At 40.1% G+C, this 17,521-nt stretch overlaps 1 protein-coding gene across 9 annotated transcripts in view; it reads left to right on the top strand.

Moving 5' to 3' along the window:
* KALRN (kalirin RhoGEF kinase) overlaps positions 1 to 17,521 on the top strand; it is a 493,218-nt gene that overhangs the window by 332,367 nt on the left and 143,330 nt on the right. For 8 of the 9 annotated variants that reach the window (XR_014618580.1, XR_014618581.1, XM_084289498.1 and 5 more), the window contains exons 16-24: positions 47 to 166; positions 3,014 to 3,232; positions 6,480 to 6,629; positions 7,579 to 7,693; positions 10,223 to 10,338; positions 10,908 to 11,030; positions 13,960 to 14,142; positions 15,304 to 15,422; positions 16,678 to 16,744. Coding sequence is in view for 7 of the 9 variants with exons in the window: in XM_084289498.1 (XP_084145624.1) it covers positions 47 to 166; positions 3,014 to 3,232; positions 6,480 to 6,629; positions 7,579 to 7,693; positions 10,223 to 10,338; positions 10,908 to 11,030; positions 13,960 to 14,142; positions 15,304 to 15,422; positions 16,678 to 16,744 (1,212 nt within the window). In the remaining 2 variants the exon portion in view is untranslated. The remainder of the gene's footprint in view (positions 1 to 46; positions 167 to 3,013; positions 3,233 to 6,479; positions 6,630 to 7,578; positions 7,694 to 10,222; positions 10,339 to 10,907; positions 11,031 to 13,959; positions 14,143 to 15,303; positions 15,423 to 16,677; positions 16,745 to 17,521) is intronic. The other variant, XM_084289494.1, reaches the window with a different exon arrangement.

Here is a 17,521-nt window from a genome sequence, read left to right as displayed (position 1 = left end):
AAACCTTTGTATGGAAGCATCCTTTAAGCACATCCTTTCTTTGCAGGTGCTTGGCTGGATCCGGAATGGTGAATCAATGCTGAATGCAAGCCTTGTCAATGCAAGCTCCCTCTCTGAAGCTGAGCAGCTCCAGCGAGAGCATGAACAATTTCAGCTGGCCATAGAGGTAATACAAATAAATTAACTTTGTTTCTTCATCCCAGCTGTACAGCATGCAAAAGGTTATCTCTTGGGCATCAGTCGTTGCTTGCTTGAAGGAGGAAAAAGAGTAAAAATTTTAGAAAGTCATCCTACCATTAAACTCATAAAGTAGATGGAGGTTAGTAGTGAGATAAATTATTTATCATCTGCAGCTAATTCTTCTGCTGTCAAATATCAGCCTTTTCCATTCATGAAAATGACACTCACATGTCTGATAATTTCTTTGGTAAAAAACAATAAGATTAAAATTCACAAAGTGATCTGAAAATGGTAGAAGTTCATGAAGTCAGATCATTTCAGAGCATTCACGTATGAATATCTTTGATTCTGGATAATGCTCTCACTTGTAATCTTTGTTTGATTCAGCGGCTCTGTTGTTGGTGGCAGAGGAGATTTTCATTCAAACCCACATTCTCAAACACCTTTGCTTTAAGCAACAGGGGTGATTCTTAAGAATTGCCTGCTGAAATGAGCTCATGCCCCTGCTTGCCCAGGAGGAGCACATTTTTGACATGGCTCTTGAAAACCAATAGTGAGCCAGTGCATTTGCCTCCATCATGGTGTCAGGACATGTCAGGAGTAATAGCACATCCTCTGAGCTGCTGTGCTTTGGATAAGAAGTGGAAAGTTATCCGCTCCCCTGAGCAGGGGACTTCAGAACTCATAGTTTGGCTCAGTTCTTCATGTACCCTTGCTATTATGAACACATCCTACACTCACAGGGTGTGCTCACTCCAATTATGTGTAAGGAGGTACATTACTTTCTCCTGTTCCTGCTTATCAAGGTGCATATGCTTCCCCAGTTTTCCGTGTTAATTGTTACCTTTTTACAAAGCAAAAGAACAGGTTGGCAAATCACTTTCTGTGGTTTATATGTGTCTGGGGAAAAAAAAAATAAAAAATACACTATGAGAATAATATTCCCATAATGGAGATTTTAAAAAATGCCCAGATTATGGGGAAAAAACTGTCATTTGTTCTTCTGATAAACTTCAAAGCAGTCAGTATACATTATAGTGTGGCTAGTAAGTATAGAGTTTAAATCTTTGTAAATGACCTGTTTTGATCCAGCTCCATTCACAGTAAGGAAGGAGCAGCTGCTGTAGCTCCTAAGGGAATGGAAAGAAGTTTTCTATCAATTCTGTATGAGCTGGCTGGTACTGAGCCTTGCTGACCACGTCTTGGCAGCCATCACCAGGCAGCGGTTGGGGACAAGACACCCACCAGCTGTGTTATCACAGCTTGCTGCCATTGAGCAAGTGCTTGTATTTGGTGGTAAATGCAAATCACAGAGGGAGAAGAGGGTTACACCACAGTATGGGGAAAATAAGTTTTCAAAGGCAGAAAACACTAGATTAAATATTTCAAGTGTTTAAAGCTCAATATGGGGAAGAGATCAGCAAAGCATGCAGGGCAGACAGTCCTCTAAAGGCACGCTAGATGTGGTATTGATTTTCAGTTAAAGTCCTTTAAAGTCTATTTAAAACAAGTATTATGACTCTAACATCAGTAAAGCAGCTGGATATTAAATTTAACCAGTTGTTCTTGAACATCTTCCTAACTGTTTCTGCCAAGTATTAATCCTTTTTTTTTTTTTTTTTTTTTTTTGCTAATAGCTTTCTCTACATTGCATTATTCATCAATGTATTACCAGATGATTTCAAGCTTCTTTCCAGGTTCAAGGATTAGATCATAAATGTATCACATGAGAATTTGTCAGCAGCAGTTACAAATGGGATGCAGAACAGAGGAGTTTGGGGGAGATTTTAGGGCTTCTGTTCAGAAGATTAAAATCAAATATTGGGCTAAACCTGAACACAATTACTTAGGAGCTGGGAAGGGACAGGGGCTGTTTTCCCCTCAATAACCTACAAAGGAAGGTGTAACCACCATTTGGTTAACTGAGAGGCACTGATGCAGGCTGGGGAATGGGGCAGATGTATCAGTCCTGCCTGCAACTGAGTCAACTGGGCAAAGGTGTGGAAAATAGCTTGACTCCCCTCCGAGTTCTGCCCTTAAAGGTAGCACAATATAAGTCCAATGTGAGTGAACTGTCTGAAACCTATCTTATTTGAACTGGTATCTGTGACATAGTTCATGCTTTTATATATATATATATATATATATATATATATATATATATATATATATATATATATGTGACTAAAGAAACATTATCATAATGGGGAAGGGTTTTTTTTGTCATTTTGGCCCAAATATTATTTTCAACATTTGTTGATGAAAGCCATTCCTAATATCTTTAATTTACGTGGTGCAGCAGTGTTCCCTGTAAGGCATCCTCATGTTTCCTGGCTTAACGTTTTGTATCCTGCAGACAGGACAATTGCATACATGAGGAAAGCTGCTGATGCCAGCAAACTGCCTGGCAAGAGTCAAATCGGGGTGATTCGGCCTGTAGTTTGGAAACTCGTTGTGCCTGCAGACTGTGTGGGATGCAGTCAGCACTGAGTACAGGCAGGGTGGGAGCTCAGCACGGTAGCTCCCTGCACTGGGGTTGCCACAAGGGATCTACAAGGACTCTCCCCCTTGCCTCAGGTTGTTGCCCATGGGGCAGTAGCTGTGCAGCGGAGCTAACCCACTGTGGCCAATGCTTGCTTGTCCCAAGCTTTAATAATGTTGTAAATGTGTGTGAATAACTGAAACTAAAATGCTTTGCGGAAAGTAACTATTAACTGGAGATAACTCTGAAAATGTTTCACTCTCTCACATCTCCATGTTCACACCTCGCTCCACCTTTCTACCATAAATCTGGCGCATCTGTACAACCTCTCTTTCCTCCCCTCATACACAGTCCCTGTTTCATGCCACTTCCTTACAGAAGACACACCAGAGTGCCCTGCAGGTCCAGCAGAAAGCCGAAGTTCTGCTGCAGGCAGGGCATTATGATGCTGATGCCATCAGAGAATGTGCTGAAAAGGTGGCCCTGCACTGGCAACAGCTGATGCTGAAGATGGAGGACAGGCTCAAACTGGTCAATGCTTCAGTGGCTTTCTATAAAACCTCTGAGCAGGTGAGCTGAACAGTGCTGTGTCCATTTCATGGCAATTGCTTACGGGCTTGCATTTAGTTCCCAGTGTGTAGTGCGAAGGTCTCAGTAAGATCTCTGAGGCAGTAGTCTCTCTACTCCTTTAGGATGATGAATTGTTCCAAATATCTGGTCCCTTTTCCTTGAGCAATCCCAGAAACAGGAAGTGTGGGGCTTTGGTCAGCCCTGCTTGCCCCAAAATGCTGCTTTTTTGCCTTTTGACATCGTCCACACACAAGGTGCAAACAAAGCTTTCTGTCACCAGAATAGGACCCAGCCATGTGTGTCCTCAGGTGCCCCCCAGCTAACAAACACCAATGTGATTGCACTCGACCCCATGACAGCGGTGGTTCATGTGGGTTTTTTACTCTGACCCCAAGTGCAGAGTCTTTTATCAGCAAGGGATTGTACAGCATTAACAAAATTAACCAAAAAGATGTTTTATCAAGTGGTATAGCAATACTCAGCCACACAGGGAAACTAAAGGTTGAATTGGCCAAAACTGTATTTCAGACAGGCAGTTTGAATTATGCAGTAACTTAAAGTTTTTATTGAAACTGTGTTGAAACAATATAATTTTTGAGCTTTTTTTAATTGTCTCCTTCCCAAAGGGAAAAATTTCTGAAATCCTATCATCTTATTTTCAAGTCCTCATTATACCAGAGTTCATTTTGAGGAATATAAACCTTCATTTCTTTGAGAACTGCTTACCATTAATTACTTAATATTTTGTGAGCAGAAATAGCCAGTGTTTTCAATAGTAGTAAAACACCACCATGCCAAAAAAGATGCCAAGATACAAAGCGATTTCTCTGAAACCCATCTGCAGCACAGGTAATTATGGCAGTAACCATCATATGTTGACACAACTGTGCCTCGTTCCAGGAATCCATGAATTGTAAACCACATCCAGTTGGCTGCAGGTACAATAGGATCATTCATCTCTTGCATAAACAGGTGCAACTTCACTGTAGCTGGTGGTGAGAATTAGTGTCATGCTATGGATACCTGAATGGCCTCGTGTGATGTAATTTACTGCAGCCAGGCAGCTTGTGTTAGCAGTAGGAACCTGCGGTTTTGTGAAAAGCAGCAATGTTTTCCGTTAAAATTTCTATTGTTACCACCACACAGTTAGTTCCTCTATTAGAGAACAGGCTTGGAAAGTATTTTAGCACAGCTAAGTATGTCATTATGGACCAAGATAATTTTTCCTTAATATCGAGGCTGTAGATGATCCTTGGGCCACTTTTTGTTGTCATTGTGTAATGCATTTATAAGACTGTTTAAAATAAATTAATTCCTTATAATGAATGTCCTTCCCTGTGAAGGGTTTACAGATTTACAGTCCCTGATGCACTCAGGATTGGAAAGAATTACTGCTGGTGGAGGACTGTGAGAAATGGAAGCCATTAAGGGATTCATTAGTGCTTTAGACAGTCAAATGTGCTGGCCAAAATATGCATAGCCAGTCATTTATCAATTCAGTCTCTCTTCCTTTCTCCAAGTGATAGACAAGCATGCTACAGTGCCCACCAGTTCATTCATGAGTGGTGTCTCTTCAGCAAATGTTTGGACAAAGATCATTCTGTCTTTAATGCTCATGAACTTGCTGCTGCAAGCAGTCTGTCATTCTCTCAGGCTGCAGGCCTACAGGCCTTAGCAGTCTGGTCCCTGGCTGCATGGCAGTGGATTGAGTAATTTATTGGATCCTGAGTTCTCTTGAGTATCTACAAAAAGCAGCTAAAAGGGTGGCCAGAGAGACTGTCACAACCAGCCAAACTTCTTCACGCCTGTCTTCTCCAATTCACTCATGGTATAAGTGGTACAGCCCTGGCTTTCAAATAGTCCAGTTTCTCACTGAATTCATCTACAGCCTGCTTCCTGATGATTTCTCTCATCCTCTTAACAATGAGGTGATACCTGTATGTGCAGGAACAGTCTTTCTGCAAAGATGTGGACCCAAGGCAGTCCATCTACTTTCATTGCTTTTAAGTCACCAAACCCCAGCAGAGTACCAAAATTCTCAAGAACCAACATGTAAAACAGAAATTTTCTGTGCCTAAATAACACATGGGGCATTTGCTCTCCAGCAAGTGTTTGAGGGTGAGGGCTGGTTTGCATCCAAGCAAGGAACTGATTTCAGATTGTCAAATGCCCGGCAGCAGGATAAGTCAATCAGTTAACCTCAGTTCACCAGTCTTAAAATGGATTTTGATGTGTTCATGAATGGAGTTTTATGAAAATAACCTGTAATGGTGGGGAGGATTGAGTGGTTCCAGAGTCTCTTCTAAACTATGTTCTTAAGCATGTGGGGTCCTCTGAATTATATCTTTGTTCATATAAAGATTGCAGGAGTGAGCAAGAAACGGGTGAACATGGTTAGCTGGAACCCCAGCAATAACTGCCTGGATCTTCAGTAATCTCAGTAGTGGAGTGTGTAGGAACAGTCCTCTAGGAAAGAAGAGGAAAGTCCCCAACAGTCAGGAAAACTTACAGATATTTCAGTGTCTGCACAGAGCACTGAGAGTCATTTTCAGGATCTGCAATGCAAAAGACTCAACCTTGTCCAAGGCTGCCGCACACACAACTTTCAGACTGTGCTGGTTTATTTGCCTTATTCCCATTATTCAACCAAGATAGAAGATCCTTCTGTAAGCCCTGTACAGTGGAACACCTGCATCCACCTACGTTGCGACACTGATTTAATGTCTATTGGTATCCATAAGTCTTTACAAAAGCTGTATAGGGAGCAGCTAACATGCAGCTGAAGAGAATTAGTTCCAGCTTCAGAACTTGTTTCAGGAAAGTATTTAAGCATGTGTTTTTCTTTAAGTATGTGCTAATTCCCTTGACTTCAGTGGGATTTAAACACATCTAAAGCACCCTTCTGGAATAGGGATTGTTTCCTGAATGATCCACAGGGACCAGACTGACCCCTGCCTTGGTTATACCTTTTGAGCTTCCCCCCTGCTATGCATTGGAAGAGAAGAAGGATTTATCACCCTTATACCAGATGAATTGCATCCCAAACAGTAGAGATCCCTGTGGGCAAGAATAACTAATAGATCATTCTGTCCAGGGCCTGTTTCATACCTGGTTATCCTCCATGCCATAGCCTACAGTCTAAAATATTTGGGTTTGAAATGTTTTTGGTTTTTAGACTTTTTCTGAATATGTTCCTCCTTGTTATGATTGTGGATAACTAAGTTGTTGTGCTCTGGGCGTGCTTCAGGTGTGCAGTGTATTAGAGAGCCTGGAGCAAGAATACAGACGGGATGAAGATTGGTGTGGAGGCCGAGATAAACTTGGACCAGCAGCTGAGATAGACCACGTCATCCCACTGATCAGCAAACATCTGGAGCAGAAGGAGGCTTTTCTCAAGGTCTCATTTTAGTTCTGTAATAAATCAGAAAAAAAACCTCCCCATTAGGTAGTCAATTTAGGGCACTGTTGGTAAGTTTGAGAGAAGGCTCTGAGGTGTAATTCCAGTTCAGATACTGGCTGTCTGTATAAGCCCTAGGCTAATTTCACACTGATATAATAAGAGTGATAAGCATTATCATCAATGTGTATCTCCAGGAGATGTCATCAGGACTAGTTAGGTGATGTGTGCATTGCACGTTGAGGATGCTAGTTGTTATGGTGGTTCAAAGTATTTATTCTCAAAATTTCATACAAGGAGCATTATAAATGACAAATGTTATATGGTATTTTGGTGCTGGCTTATACAAACTGTACAGAATTTCAGACTCTGTCTTCTAAGCCAATACCTGAAAAACTGCTAACAACTGAAGCCACTGTGTCTCTCTAGCACAGCACTGGGATGGAGACTGATTTCCTCCTGACTTCCAGGTGTTGCTTGCTAAGAATTGCAGAGCTGACAGGCTGACAAGTCAGCTGACAGCCAGCTTCCCACTTCCACTAAAACTGGTGTACAACGTGAAACTAGTCTGACAGGCATGGCTTAAGAACCGATGCCTGTAGATTGCACACTTTTGGAAGAAACGAGTACTCTTCTTGAGGGAGGATTAGGATTGATTAGATTGAAAATGTATGTGAGGTACTAGCTCTTTGCAACCAGTTGCTTGATTATTGTCATTAATTTGCCTTAAGATGTAAAACCAGGCACTGAATTCAAAATGACTCATGTATTTTAATACATTCATGAGGCTGTTAGTTTATTAGCTGGGTTTGTTGACTCTTAACTGAAGCCCCTGTGTTTCCATATGAAAGAGAACTTCTTGCAAAATAACTGGACAGTTCCCTTGAATCCCTTTTGCTTTCTTTGTTTATCTTTACTAACTTTTCTTGGTGGGGGCTGTTTTTCTTAGGCCTGCACTCTGGCACGAAGAAATGCCGAGGTATTCCTCAAGTACATCCACAGGAACAATGTTAGCATGCCTGGAGTAGCAAGCCATACCAGGGGGCCTGAGCAGCAAGTGAAAGGTTGGTGCACTGATGCAATGACAGCATCACAGGTTTTCCTTGCATCCTTCCTCCTCCCTTGCTAAGTTCTTAGTTGTTGTCATCCTGAAGTTTGTGCTTGCTGAGAAGGCACCTTAAGTTTTGCCATCTGCTTTCACTGAAATGATGTACATGCCTGACACTGTTAGCAGTGGTAGTGAGACCTCTCAGAAGATGATCCCTCCTCTGCTAAGCTCTCATGCATAGCTCTGCTATTGCAAGTGGTAGTGGGGAATAAAGGAAAGGGCTTTGAAACTTGGGCTCTCTCTGGCTTCCCTTGTCAGGGGAGTGCATGGGAGTGACATTGTGCCATTGTTCACTACACAACTAGTCAGCTGTGATGATCAGATGCTGTTTTGTCTTAATATCTAAAAAAGCATAAATAAAAAAGCACATATGCATCCCATTTCTGCTGAGCACTGAAACAAAAACAAAAACAAAAAAACTCCAAGCTTGTTTGGTCCTAGGATGGATCTGCATTTTTTTTTTTTTCTCTGGAATCACCCTACCACATCAAACAATCACCAGCAAAAATACCTGCCTGTAATTTTCCTTTGGCCAGAAGAGCAGTTTGCAATCATGTGATACATCTGAGATGTTTTAAATGTTTTCACTTCTCTGCTTAATTAATCATTTGTCAACCTGTGGCTAGCAATGCTGCAAGGTACTGATAACAATAATCAAAGTGAACCTACAGAACTAAAGCATTTTTTAATTATTATTGGCTGGCTTGCAAACTACAGAAAGAGACAGCCGTAGCAGTGCAGCCATTATGTCTGTGGGAGGGATAAAAGCCTTGCTTAAAGACAGAGGGTGAAAATGGTGGGTCTGAAAAGATTATTTTTATTCCTTTCTGTTGATACCAGTTCTGCAGTATTAATCTGGCTTTGGTCCATTTTCCCTGCTACTGTGTCAAATATTTTTTTGTGTGTGTTGTGGACAGTTGTTCTGTACAGTTGAAAATCTTGGGGAAATTGCTTAAACCCTCATTCAGTGAGTCCCTAAATATGCACCTGATATAAGCTTGTGAGTTTTCCTCACTGGGTTTCTTTGAAATTACTCACACGTTTAGAAATCAGCTCATTTGTTAGTCTTTTTGTAAGTCAAATGTCTAAAACAAAGTTGTTTATTTAGAACAAAATTAGTTTTATTTGGCATAAACTAGTTACTCAGAGACCTGATCTGGAACACCCATGACAAGCTTCCCATTAATTTTGTCATTCAGACAAAATTCCTGCTACCTCCAGCAGGGTCTGGGCTACATTTTACAATTTACTTAAAAATTATCAACTTTTGACCATAATAAGTGTCAGACTTGTAAATGGGAATGGATGTATCCAAATCTGCTTTCTACTAGTGGAGTGGATACATAAGTAATGGATGAATCAAGGCTCAGAAAGGGCTTTAGGTAAGAGAGATTATTTTACCGGGTGAAGTAACTGATCATAACTCTCTGTAAGGGATTGACAATCTGGACTTAATGCTTTAATACAAAATAGCGTGGCTGCTGCTCAGACTGCGTGTGCCGAAGCCCCCTCTAGTGGATGCCACATTTGATGCTATGGCAAGGGGCTGCGGTGCCATACCTGAGCTCCTCACCCAGAAGTGCTTGACACGAGCTGAGCTGCAGGGCTGCCAGCCACACGGGACTTAGCATGGTTTGATTAGAAAACACAGCTTTTACTGATGTCTGTGTCAGTGACAGGGTGTAAGTATCTTGCAGTTTCTGTGCGTGTGATCTTTCGATTAAATCCGTGGTGCTTTTTTTTTTTTTTTTTTTTTTTTTTTGAGTAAAATCAGACCCTTTTATCAAGTTGATACAGTCTGGCTGAGCACCCTCAGGTTTCAGAAAACATATGCACTAGACCCCAAAGTGAGGCCAGTCTCTTTCAAGTCTGTTCCTGAGCCTCAATGTCTGCCACATCCCCTTCACACAGAAAAAGAGTTTAGAAGATCAATACCAGACCCTAACCCAAAGTCCTAACTCAGCAGTTATTGCAGCTCCCCAGGAAGCACAGCTGTACAAAGACCTTACCAATATGTCAGACTGGAGGCTTAGGTCTGTTTACATCTAATCGTGATGAGTTCTGCTCAAAACCGCATTCTTTGGTGCCAAGTGCTGGGTAGCCTGTGGCCAGAACAAGGCAGTAAAAAGGCAACTCTTCTGTGTCAATTAGCACCAGACTCCTAAAATAAGCAACAGAAGAGAACAAAAGGACTAGAAATCAGGTACCCCAATGTATTTGCTGGGGTAAATTTCCAGCTCTGTTCTAGCACCTCCTCCTTTACCAGATAACTCTGCAACTGCATCTTATTACTGTTGTTATTATTATTTAAAGCAGTCCCTTTGAATCAGTTTTTTTTTGTTTTTGTTTTTTGTTTTTTTTTTTAGGAAGCACAATCTCAGGGGCAGTCCTTGGGTCCAGTCAGAGTGATTAAATTCAGATTTTTATGGCTTATTTCTTTATGCATTCCTATAACAACTAATCCTGCAGTTCCTTTGCCCTACAGCCATTTTGAGTGAGTTGCTGCAGAGGGAGAACCGGGTCCTTCACTTCTGGACCCTGAAAAAGCGACGATTAGACCAGTGCCAACAGTACGTTGTCTTCGAGCGTAGTGCCAAGCAGGTAGTGTAACAACCCCTGTTTGTCTTTCTGTCCTGGCAATCTGTAAATAACCCTTGTATCCACATCATATATCTTTGTGGGGTTCCTACTGCAATCCTAAATTGTATTTTAAAACTGTAACTTTTGAATACATGGCAAATATACATTTTAAAAACAATTTAAAAGAATTCCCAAGTCCAACAACAAAACTCAGTATTTTTGCCAGGTCATATTCATTTCAGGATTTGTTCTTCTATTGGAAAATAAATATAAGAGCAAATTTGTTTTATTGAGCTTTTATTGAATAAGAAAACTGATTTCCCTCTGTCCATATTTTGCTGTATGTAGGTTGAATTCCCTACACTCCTTTTTCTCCTAGGAAACAGACAGCACCTTTTGTATCCTTTCCCATCTGCTTTAATTATCGTGTTCTTTTTATGTGTTCCTAGAAAGTGTATTAATACACACAGTATTATGTCACAGTTGCCCTGATATCCTTTATTCGGCAGATTTTTTTGTTAGTGGATTAGTTCTTGAAATACAAAGACTATTTGTTTTGTTTTTCCTTTGGTTGTTTCTGACATTCACAGGCCTTAGACTGGATCCAAGAAACAGGCGAATATTACCTCTCTACTCACAACTCCACAGGGGAATCGGCTGAGGAAACTCAGGAACTCCTGAAAGAATATGGGGAATTCAGAGTACCTGCAAAGGTAAAAAATGGCATTAGTCTAATTATGGCATCTACCTTAGTCTGATTATTTATGGTCCTATAAATGTCTTAAATCTCTGTAATCACATTCTCTTGATTTTGTATTTTCCTCCTGACGTTCCTAGCCCAAAATATAAATGTCCTTTGAGAATTGTGACCTTTCATTTTTAGCAAGACATAAGCACAAAAATGTGTTTTTCTTCCCCTTGGCTTGTACTGATTATGGAGCATTTTTGCTTTCATCAGAATGAAGAGAAAGTTCATTTGCATACACAACACGGCAACCTAACAAGACATATCTAAATTCCATCCTCAGAAATCACACAAGAATGATACAGAGTTCTTAATTGATCTGCAGCTTCTAAATATACCCATGATCATCTTGGATTCCCTTTCCCTTCTTCTTAGCCTGGAGAAGAAGAGGCCTGGGGGGCAGATCTCATCAGTGTGTATAAATACCTGAAGGGAGGATGTGATAAAGACAGAGCCAGGCTCTCTCCAGTGCTGCTCAGGGATAGGAGAAGAGTCAATGGGCACAAACTGGAGCACAGAAGGTTCCCTCTGAACATCAGGGAGCACTTCGTGCTTTGCAGGTGCTGAGCACTGGCTCAGGCTGACCAGATAGGTTGTGAAGTCTCCTCCTTGGAGATCTTCAAAAGCCACTTGGACACGGTCCAGGGCAAGTTGCTCTAGGTGGCACTGCTTGAGCAGCAGGGGTGGACCAGATGGCCTCCAGAGGTCCCTTCCAACCTCAGCTATTCTGTGATTCTGTGATTACAACCACAGTTTGTTTGATTCATTGCAGCTGGACTGATCACAGGCGGTAATTTATCTTACTAGAAATGTTCCACTGATCCCAACGAAATATTTTAAATAAATGGGTTTGTAAACTCTGGAGTGAGCATTTTTCAATACAAAGCTGCATTACCAAGAATCTATTAATTTATATGGAGCAATTCTGAGAAGTCTGGTCGGGTTTACAATGGAATAGTGATTGGATGTGCTTCAGACAAATTAATTCAAACCATAGGTAATTCACAGACCATGAATCTACAATGGTATTAACAGTCATTGATAAGGATCTAAACTGCAAAGTCAGACTGCAGCATGACCATGGCTTTGGTATGATGTAGCTTCATTTCACTGTGTCTTAAAATTGATCTTCTGTAATCCTTAAATTCCTTATTAGGTTGTCCATGCTTGCATGGATTTGATTCACAGGCTTTGTGTTCTTCGTGTCCCCTTCCTTTTTACTGAGTTTGCACATTTGTGAAAATAGGAGATAAGAAGAGTGGATGGGAGCTAAATTAATCAAACAGGACATATACAACATTCCTTTAACAGAACTTCTGTCCCCTAATCATCAGCATGCCTGCAGTTGTTCCAATTTATCATTTAATTTGTAAGCAGAATAATCCCAATTCATCCCAAAGTTTCCAAGCTATTTCTATTCATGATTTAGCCTAGAATTAAGTTTTATACCTTGTTGGTTTCTGACCATTACTGGTCATTCCTTACACTGACACATCCAATCCTGCTCCCTGGGGCTCTACTAAATCACTATCCTGCTGCTGACCTAGAATATTTCCAGGGCCATGTGCAATCTGGTAAATGCAAGTCACTCTCAGATGATGTTATTCTCAAATTAAGCTGTAATTGAAAGCTTTCCTGATCCCAATTCCTTTCTGTCCAAACCAAATGTTTGGACAGCAAAAACACCAGTAGCTTTTGGGAAAGAAAAACCCTTTAAATATGACAGAAAGTCAGATTTTTACTCCTCCATACCTAGCCTTGCTTAAGTACTCAGTGTATGAAGATGGCCTCTGATTCTGCTGTTAGTTTATTTTGCTGATAAAATTTCTAGCAGGTTTCAAACATAAAACTAAATTCAAGAAAATAGTGGGTTGACAAGTGCTTGTCCTTTTTTGGCCAGATTGCTGATAATGTCTAGTACTTGACAGCATGAACCACTTCTGGCAGAGGGGAGAGTTCTCGCTTTCTCTGAAAAGCAGCTCACCAGCATCTCTAGGGGTACAACTGATTCTCCTCTGCTTTTGAGGATTAACATGTGCATTACAGCTGGAGTTCAATCCATACAGTTGATAACTCTTTTTTTTTAGAAGCGTTTTGCACTTGAGTTGGCTTAAACATAGGGTTCAGGCACCTTCAATTGCTGGGACTGATTTGGAATCTAAGATAAAATTTGTGACTAGCCCCTTTGTACCGGATTTGTTCCTCAAAACAAAAAGTTCCAAAAAGTTCGCAAAGTTCCTCAGTGTGGAAAAACATGCTGACTGAGGGGCAATCTGAGCCCTAAAGGTATAGATAAGACCTCTGGAAGATTTGAGAGCTTATTGTGTGTTTTGGAGTTCAGGCATCTTTTACTTTGTAATGCTCCAACTGGAGCTACAATACTGACCGGGGATTTTATAATGGACAAGGAATTTGGATTTAATTTCTGTTTGTTTCTGAAGCAGAAAGTAGCAATTCAAATTCACTTCCTGGATTGGCCTGTGATGCACTGATGACCTGTCTACACAGGTCTGCAGAACCACATACATACAAATTCAAAGTAACTGGGTGTGTTTTATGAGGTATGATTCTGAAATCCTATCTTCTACTCCAAGGCTCACTAAAATAAGTTTTTGGTTATGGGAAGGTGATGTCTCTAACTTCCAACATGTATTCCTTATGTGTTTGTGTGTGTGGTTTCAAATATTTGACTTTTTGTATCTCCTGCAGCTTCATAAGTTTCATTATAAAAATATAATTTCTTTCATGTTTTACTGATAAAAAGTTTAAAGCATTTTATTCTGCATAAGATGAATTTAAATGATCTATATAAAATTGTGAGCTGTTTCTGAATGAAGTGTAAATTAAAATCAAAAGAAATAATAGTGTAACATAACTGAGCACCATGTTTTGGGCAGCAAACGAAGGAGAAAGTGAAGCTCCTCATCCAGCTGGCTGACAGCTTTGTAGAAAAAGGACATATGCACGCCACTGAAATCAGGAAGTGGGTCACCACTGTTGACAAACGCTACCGTGACTTCTCTCTCAGAATGGGGAAATACCGCTACTCCCTGGAAAAAGCCCTTGGAATCAATACAGAGGTACTTTAAGTCTGTGTCCTGCTGAGGTTTTATACCAAAGCTGAAAGTCACAGAGGGAAGTGTAGGCTACAGAATGAATGCTGCAGGTTATCACACGTCTATTATAACCACTTAAAACTAGTCAATACTAGAACTGTTCTTTCTGAAGAGAAAAAGTGTTGTGGGGTTGTTTTTGTTTGTTTGTTATTGTTTTTGTGTCATATCAATGATATGAGGAGGAATCAGATGAAGATCAGAAGGACTTTCTAAACAAATGTTTGCAGTATTCTCCAGGAGACTATACAGCTACTGTGAAGGAGGGAGAAACATATTATTTGAACAAAAGTCTGTATTAATTTTATCATAAGCCATAAATATTAATGCTACACCATTATTTTGAATCAAACTCAGGCTTGGATTGGATGTTACTATTCTCTCATCCTTTAACTAAATGAAAAAAATGATCACCAGCCTCATCTCTGAGCTCTTTTAGGTGAAATAAAGCAATACAAAAGCAACAAAAATGAGAACCTCCCTGTATTCCCAAGCCTCATTATCAGTGGTGTGTCAGAAGCAGAAACACTTAAAAACCTTTTGGTCAACCATCCTTTAAAACAAAGTATCAAAGAAAGATGAAAAAATTCCCTCACATCCTCAAGATAACTTAAATGTCCTGTTCCTTGCAGGGTCTCTAGTTTGCATAGACTTACTAACTACTTTCTGGAAGGGCATTTCCATAGCAGAAGGCGTTTAGAAGTTGGAATAGTCTCTGTGCTCTTGTTGGATAGTGCCCCACTTTTTCAGACTATTTGTGAGGTCTGATACTAGGCAATACATTGAGATGTGAAAGGAGTAAGGTAATATTTAGACATTTGTCATCAATGCTTATTCCTAGACAGATAGAAGTAACAGCAGAGACTGTAATCAATTTCATAGTGGGCTTGGGTGGGTGGGTGGGTGGCAGTGTGGGTTTTTTTGGTTTGTTTTACAAAGATTTCTTTCTCACCTTCTCATCTTCTTCCCTCTCACTGTTGTTTTTCTAAATCTCTTTGAATTTTCTTCTTTCTTACACTAGTATCTTTATCTTACTTTTGTCCCTTCATTTTATTCTCATGGACATGCTGCAATTTACACAACAGTAATCTTACATGAATTTAAAATCTGTACTGTTACTTTTTCTAGGATAACAAGGACCTAGAACTAGATATTATTCCAGCAAGTCTTTCAGACCGGGAGGTAAAGCTGCGAGATGCAAATCATGAAGTCAATGAAGAAAAAAGAAAATCAGCCAGAAAGAAAGAGTATGTCCCAAAACTCTCACAATGAGCCATGATATAATATCTACAAGTGATTCTATGATATTTACATGACCAGAATGGACTAATATCACTATAACTCCTAGCAGTGGAGCTATTGAGATATGTTCACAGGTGTAGAGCTAAAGTTGTGATGTGTAGGCAGGAGAATATCAGAACATACAGTTTGAATTTCTTTTGTTTTTAATCAGAAATTACTTTTAGAAAGGGAAAAGAGTTAGTTGAGTACTTCGAGTAGACCCTGACAACATCATGAAGATACTCATTGTCATGATTTCTTTCTGGCTGTATGTGACAAGTAAAATGAACAGAGGAAGGAAAAAAAAAAAAAAAAAAAAAAATCCATCCTCATAAGTCTAAGTATTATTTAAACTCCACTGACATCCAGAGGAGTTATCTGGTTTTCAGTCACTTGACGTTTAGGTTCAAATTTCAGTGGGTGTATAACTGAGAGGGATGGAAATTTTTCATACTAGTTGAAATATTGTGAGAGTGGTTGTTGCACTTAAATCTAGAAATGCTTCACTTTTACAATACTTTGCCTTAAATTTTGTGTGAGAATATTCTGGAAAGCATTTGTATGTATGATCCTTCTCATCCCTCTGAAATACTCTGGACAACCTTAATAAGAAACCATTTCTTCTTTAGGGGACAGTGGTTACACTTGGTCCTCCTGTAGCACATTTTCAAAGCATTGAGCATTTGATTTTTGAGCTTGAGCACTACAAATGAGGTTGCTGGGCTTCCCAGCAGTTTGCATTGTCTCCAGTCAGGTACCAAGTTGTTGTATCCTCTTCAAATTAGCGGTGTCTCCCAAATCCATTAGTATTCCCACTGAAATTCAAATTGCAGGGTGACTTTTAATTGCATGTTAGTGAAGTTGCAAATGTTTTCAGGGAATCTCAAGTCTTTTCTTATGGAAAAAAAAAAAAAATCTGACAATTGGTTGACTGCTATAGCTTGGTATGTAGATAGTAAATCATGCCTCAGCACTGCAGAAATACAACTTAACAGAATTTTATGCAGAGAAGTTGTTTAAAAATAATGCTACAAGATACTAGAATATCAAGTGATATTTCATATATGAAGCTGAAATGTGCAAGATGAGGCAGCTGGAGGTTCAGAGTGGAAGTACGTTGATTCGTGAAGGCAGTAGAAGAATGTTGTGTTTTCTCTTCATTACATTGCCAATAGTGCCCAAAGCACATTAAATGTGTTTGGTTTTTTTTTTTTTTTCTAGATTCATTATGGCTGAGCTGCTTCAGACAGAAAAAGCTTATGTCAGGGATTTACATGAATGTTTAGAGGTAAGTTACAGCCTGGGGAGTCTTCGATGTTTTTAGGAAGGACACGGTGTCCTTTGTGGTGGTGGTGTGAGGTTACCCACCATTGGCGATTGACAGCAGAACCACGTCTGGTGGTGGGAGCTTGGTGAGCGTGGAGGGAGCCTGTCTGCCAATGGCAGAACAGTGCCCTGTGCTTCTCACTTATATCTGTGAACGTCTGCACCTCTGGGGACACCTCAATGTGCATTTAATATCAAAACAGATAGTAAGAGAGTAAGTAATGTCTTGGGACTCAGTAAATAGCGGTACGTTCATGAGTTGACCTGAAATTTGCTGGATTCCAGTCTTTTTTTCAGTCATGAAGCATTTTCTTAAGAATTTAGTTCTCTTTGTTTGGATGTTCTCAAGCTAGAGATCACCTCAAGCTAGACAAACAGCTGGATTTGCACTGTCAAATGGCTTACCTAGCTCTGCAGCAGAGTAGTTCTGAAGGAGACTGTGATACTCAGGGCAAAAAGCAGAGTGTTTTTCAGTGAAATCTGTCAGATTTCACATTCCTGCAGTTTGAACTGGATTTCTATATCTAATGTTACTGAAGTGGCAAATGCAGCTTATCTTTCAACTGTTTCTGCCTGAAGTTCTTGGTCACCATCAGTTGGACAGCAAAGACAGGTGCTATTGCCACATTTTTGCTTTTTCCTCAAACAACTTCTCAGTGTCAGCACTTTGAATTTCTCTGGGGAGCTTTTTGTGACACTGGAACATCTGTTTTTTTACTCTGTTTGTTTAATCACAAAG

The sequence above is a fragment of the Netta rufina genome (genome assembly GCF_964035555.1).
Source record: "Netta rufina genome assembly, chromosome: 6".
Classification (NCBI taxonomy): Eukaryota; Metazoa; Chordata; class Aves; order Anseriformes; family Anatidae; genus Netta; species Netta rufina.
This window is presented reverse-complemented; position numbering and strand designations above follow the sequence as displayed.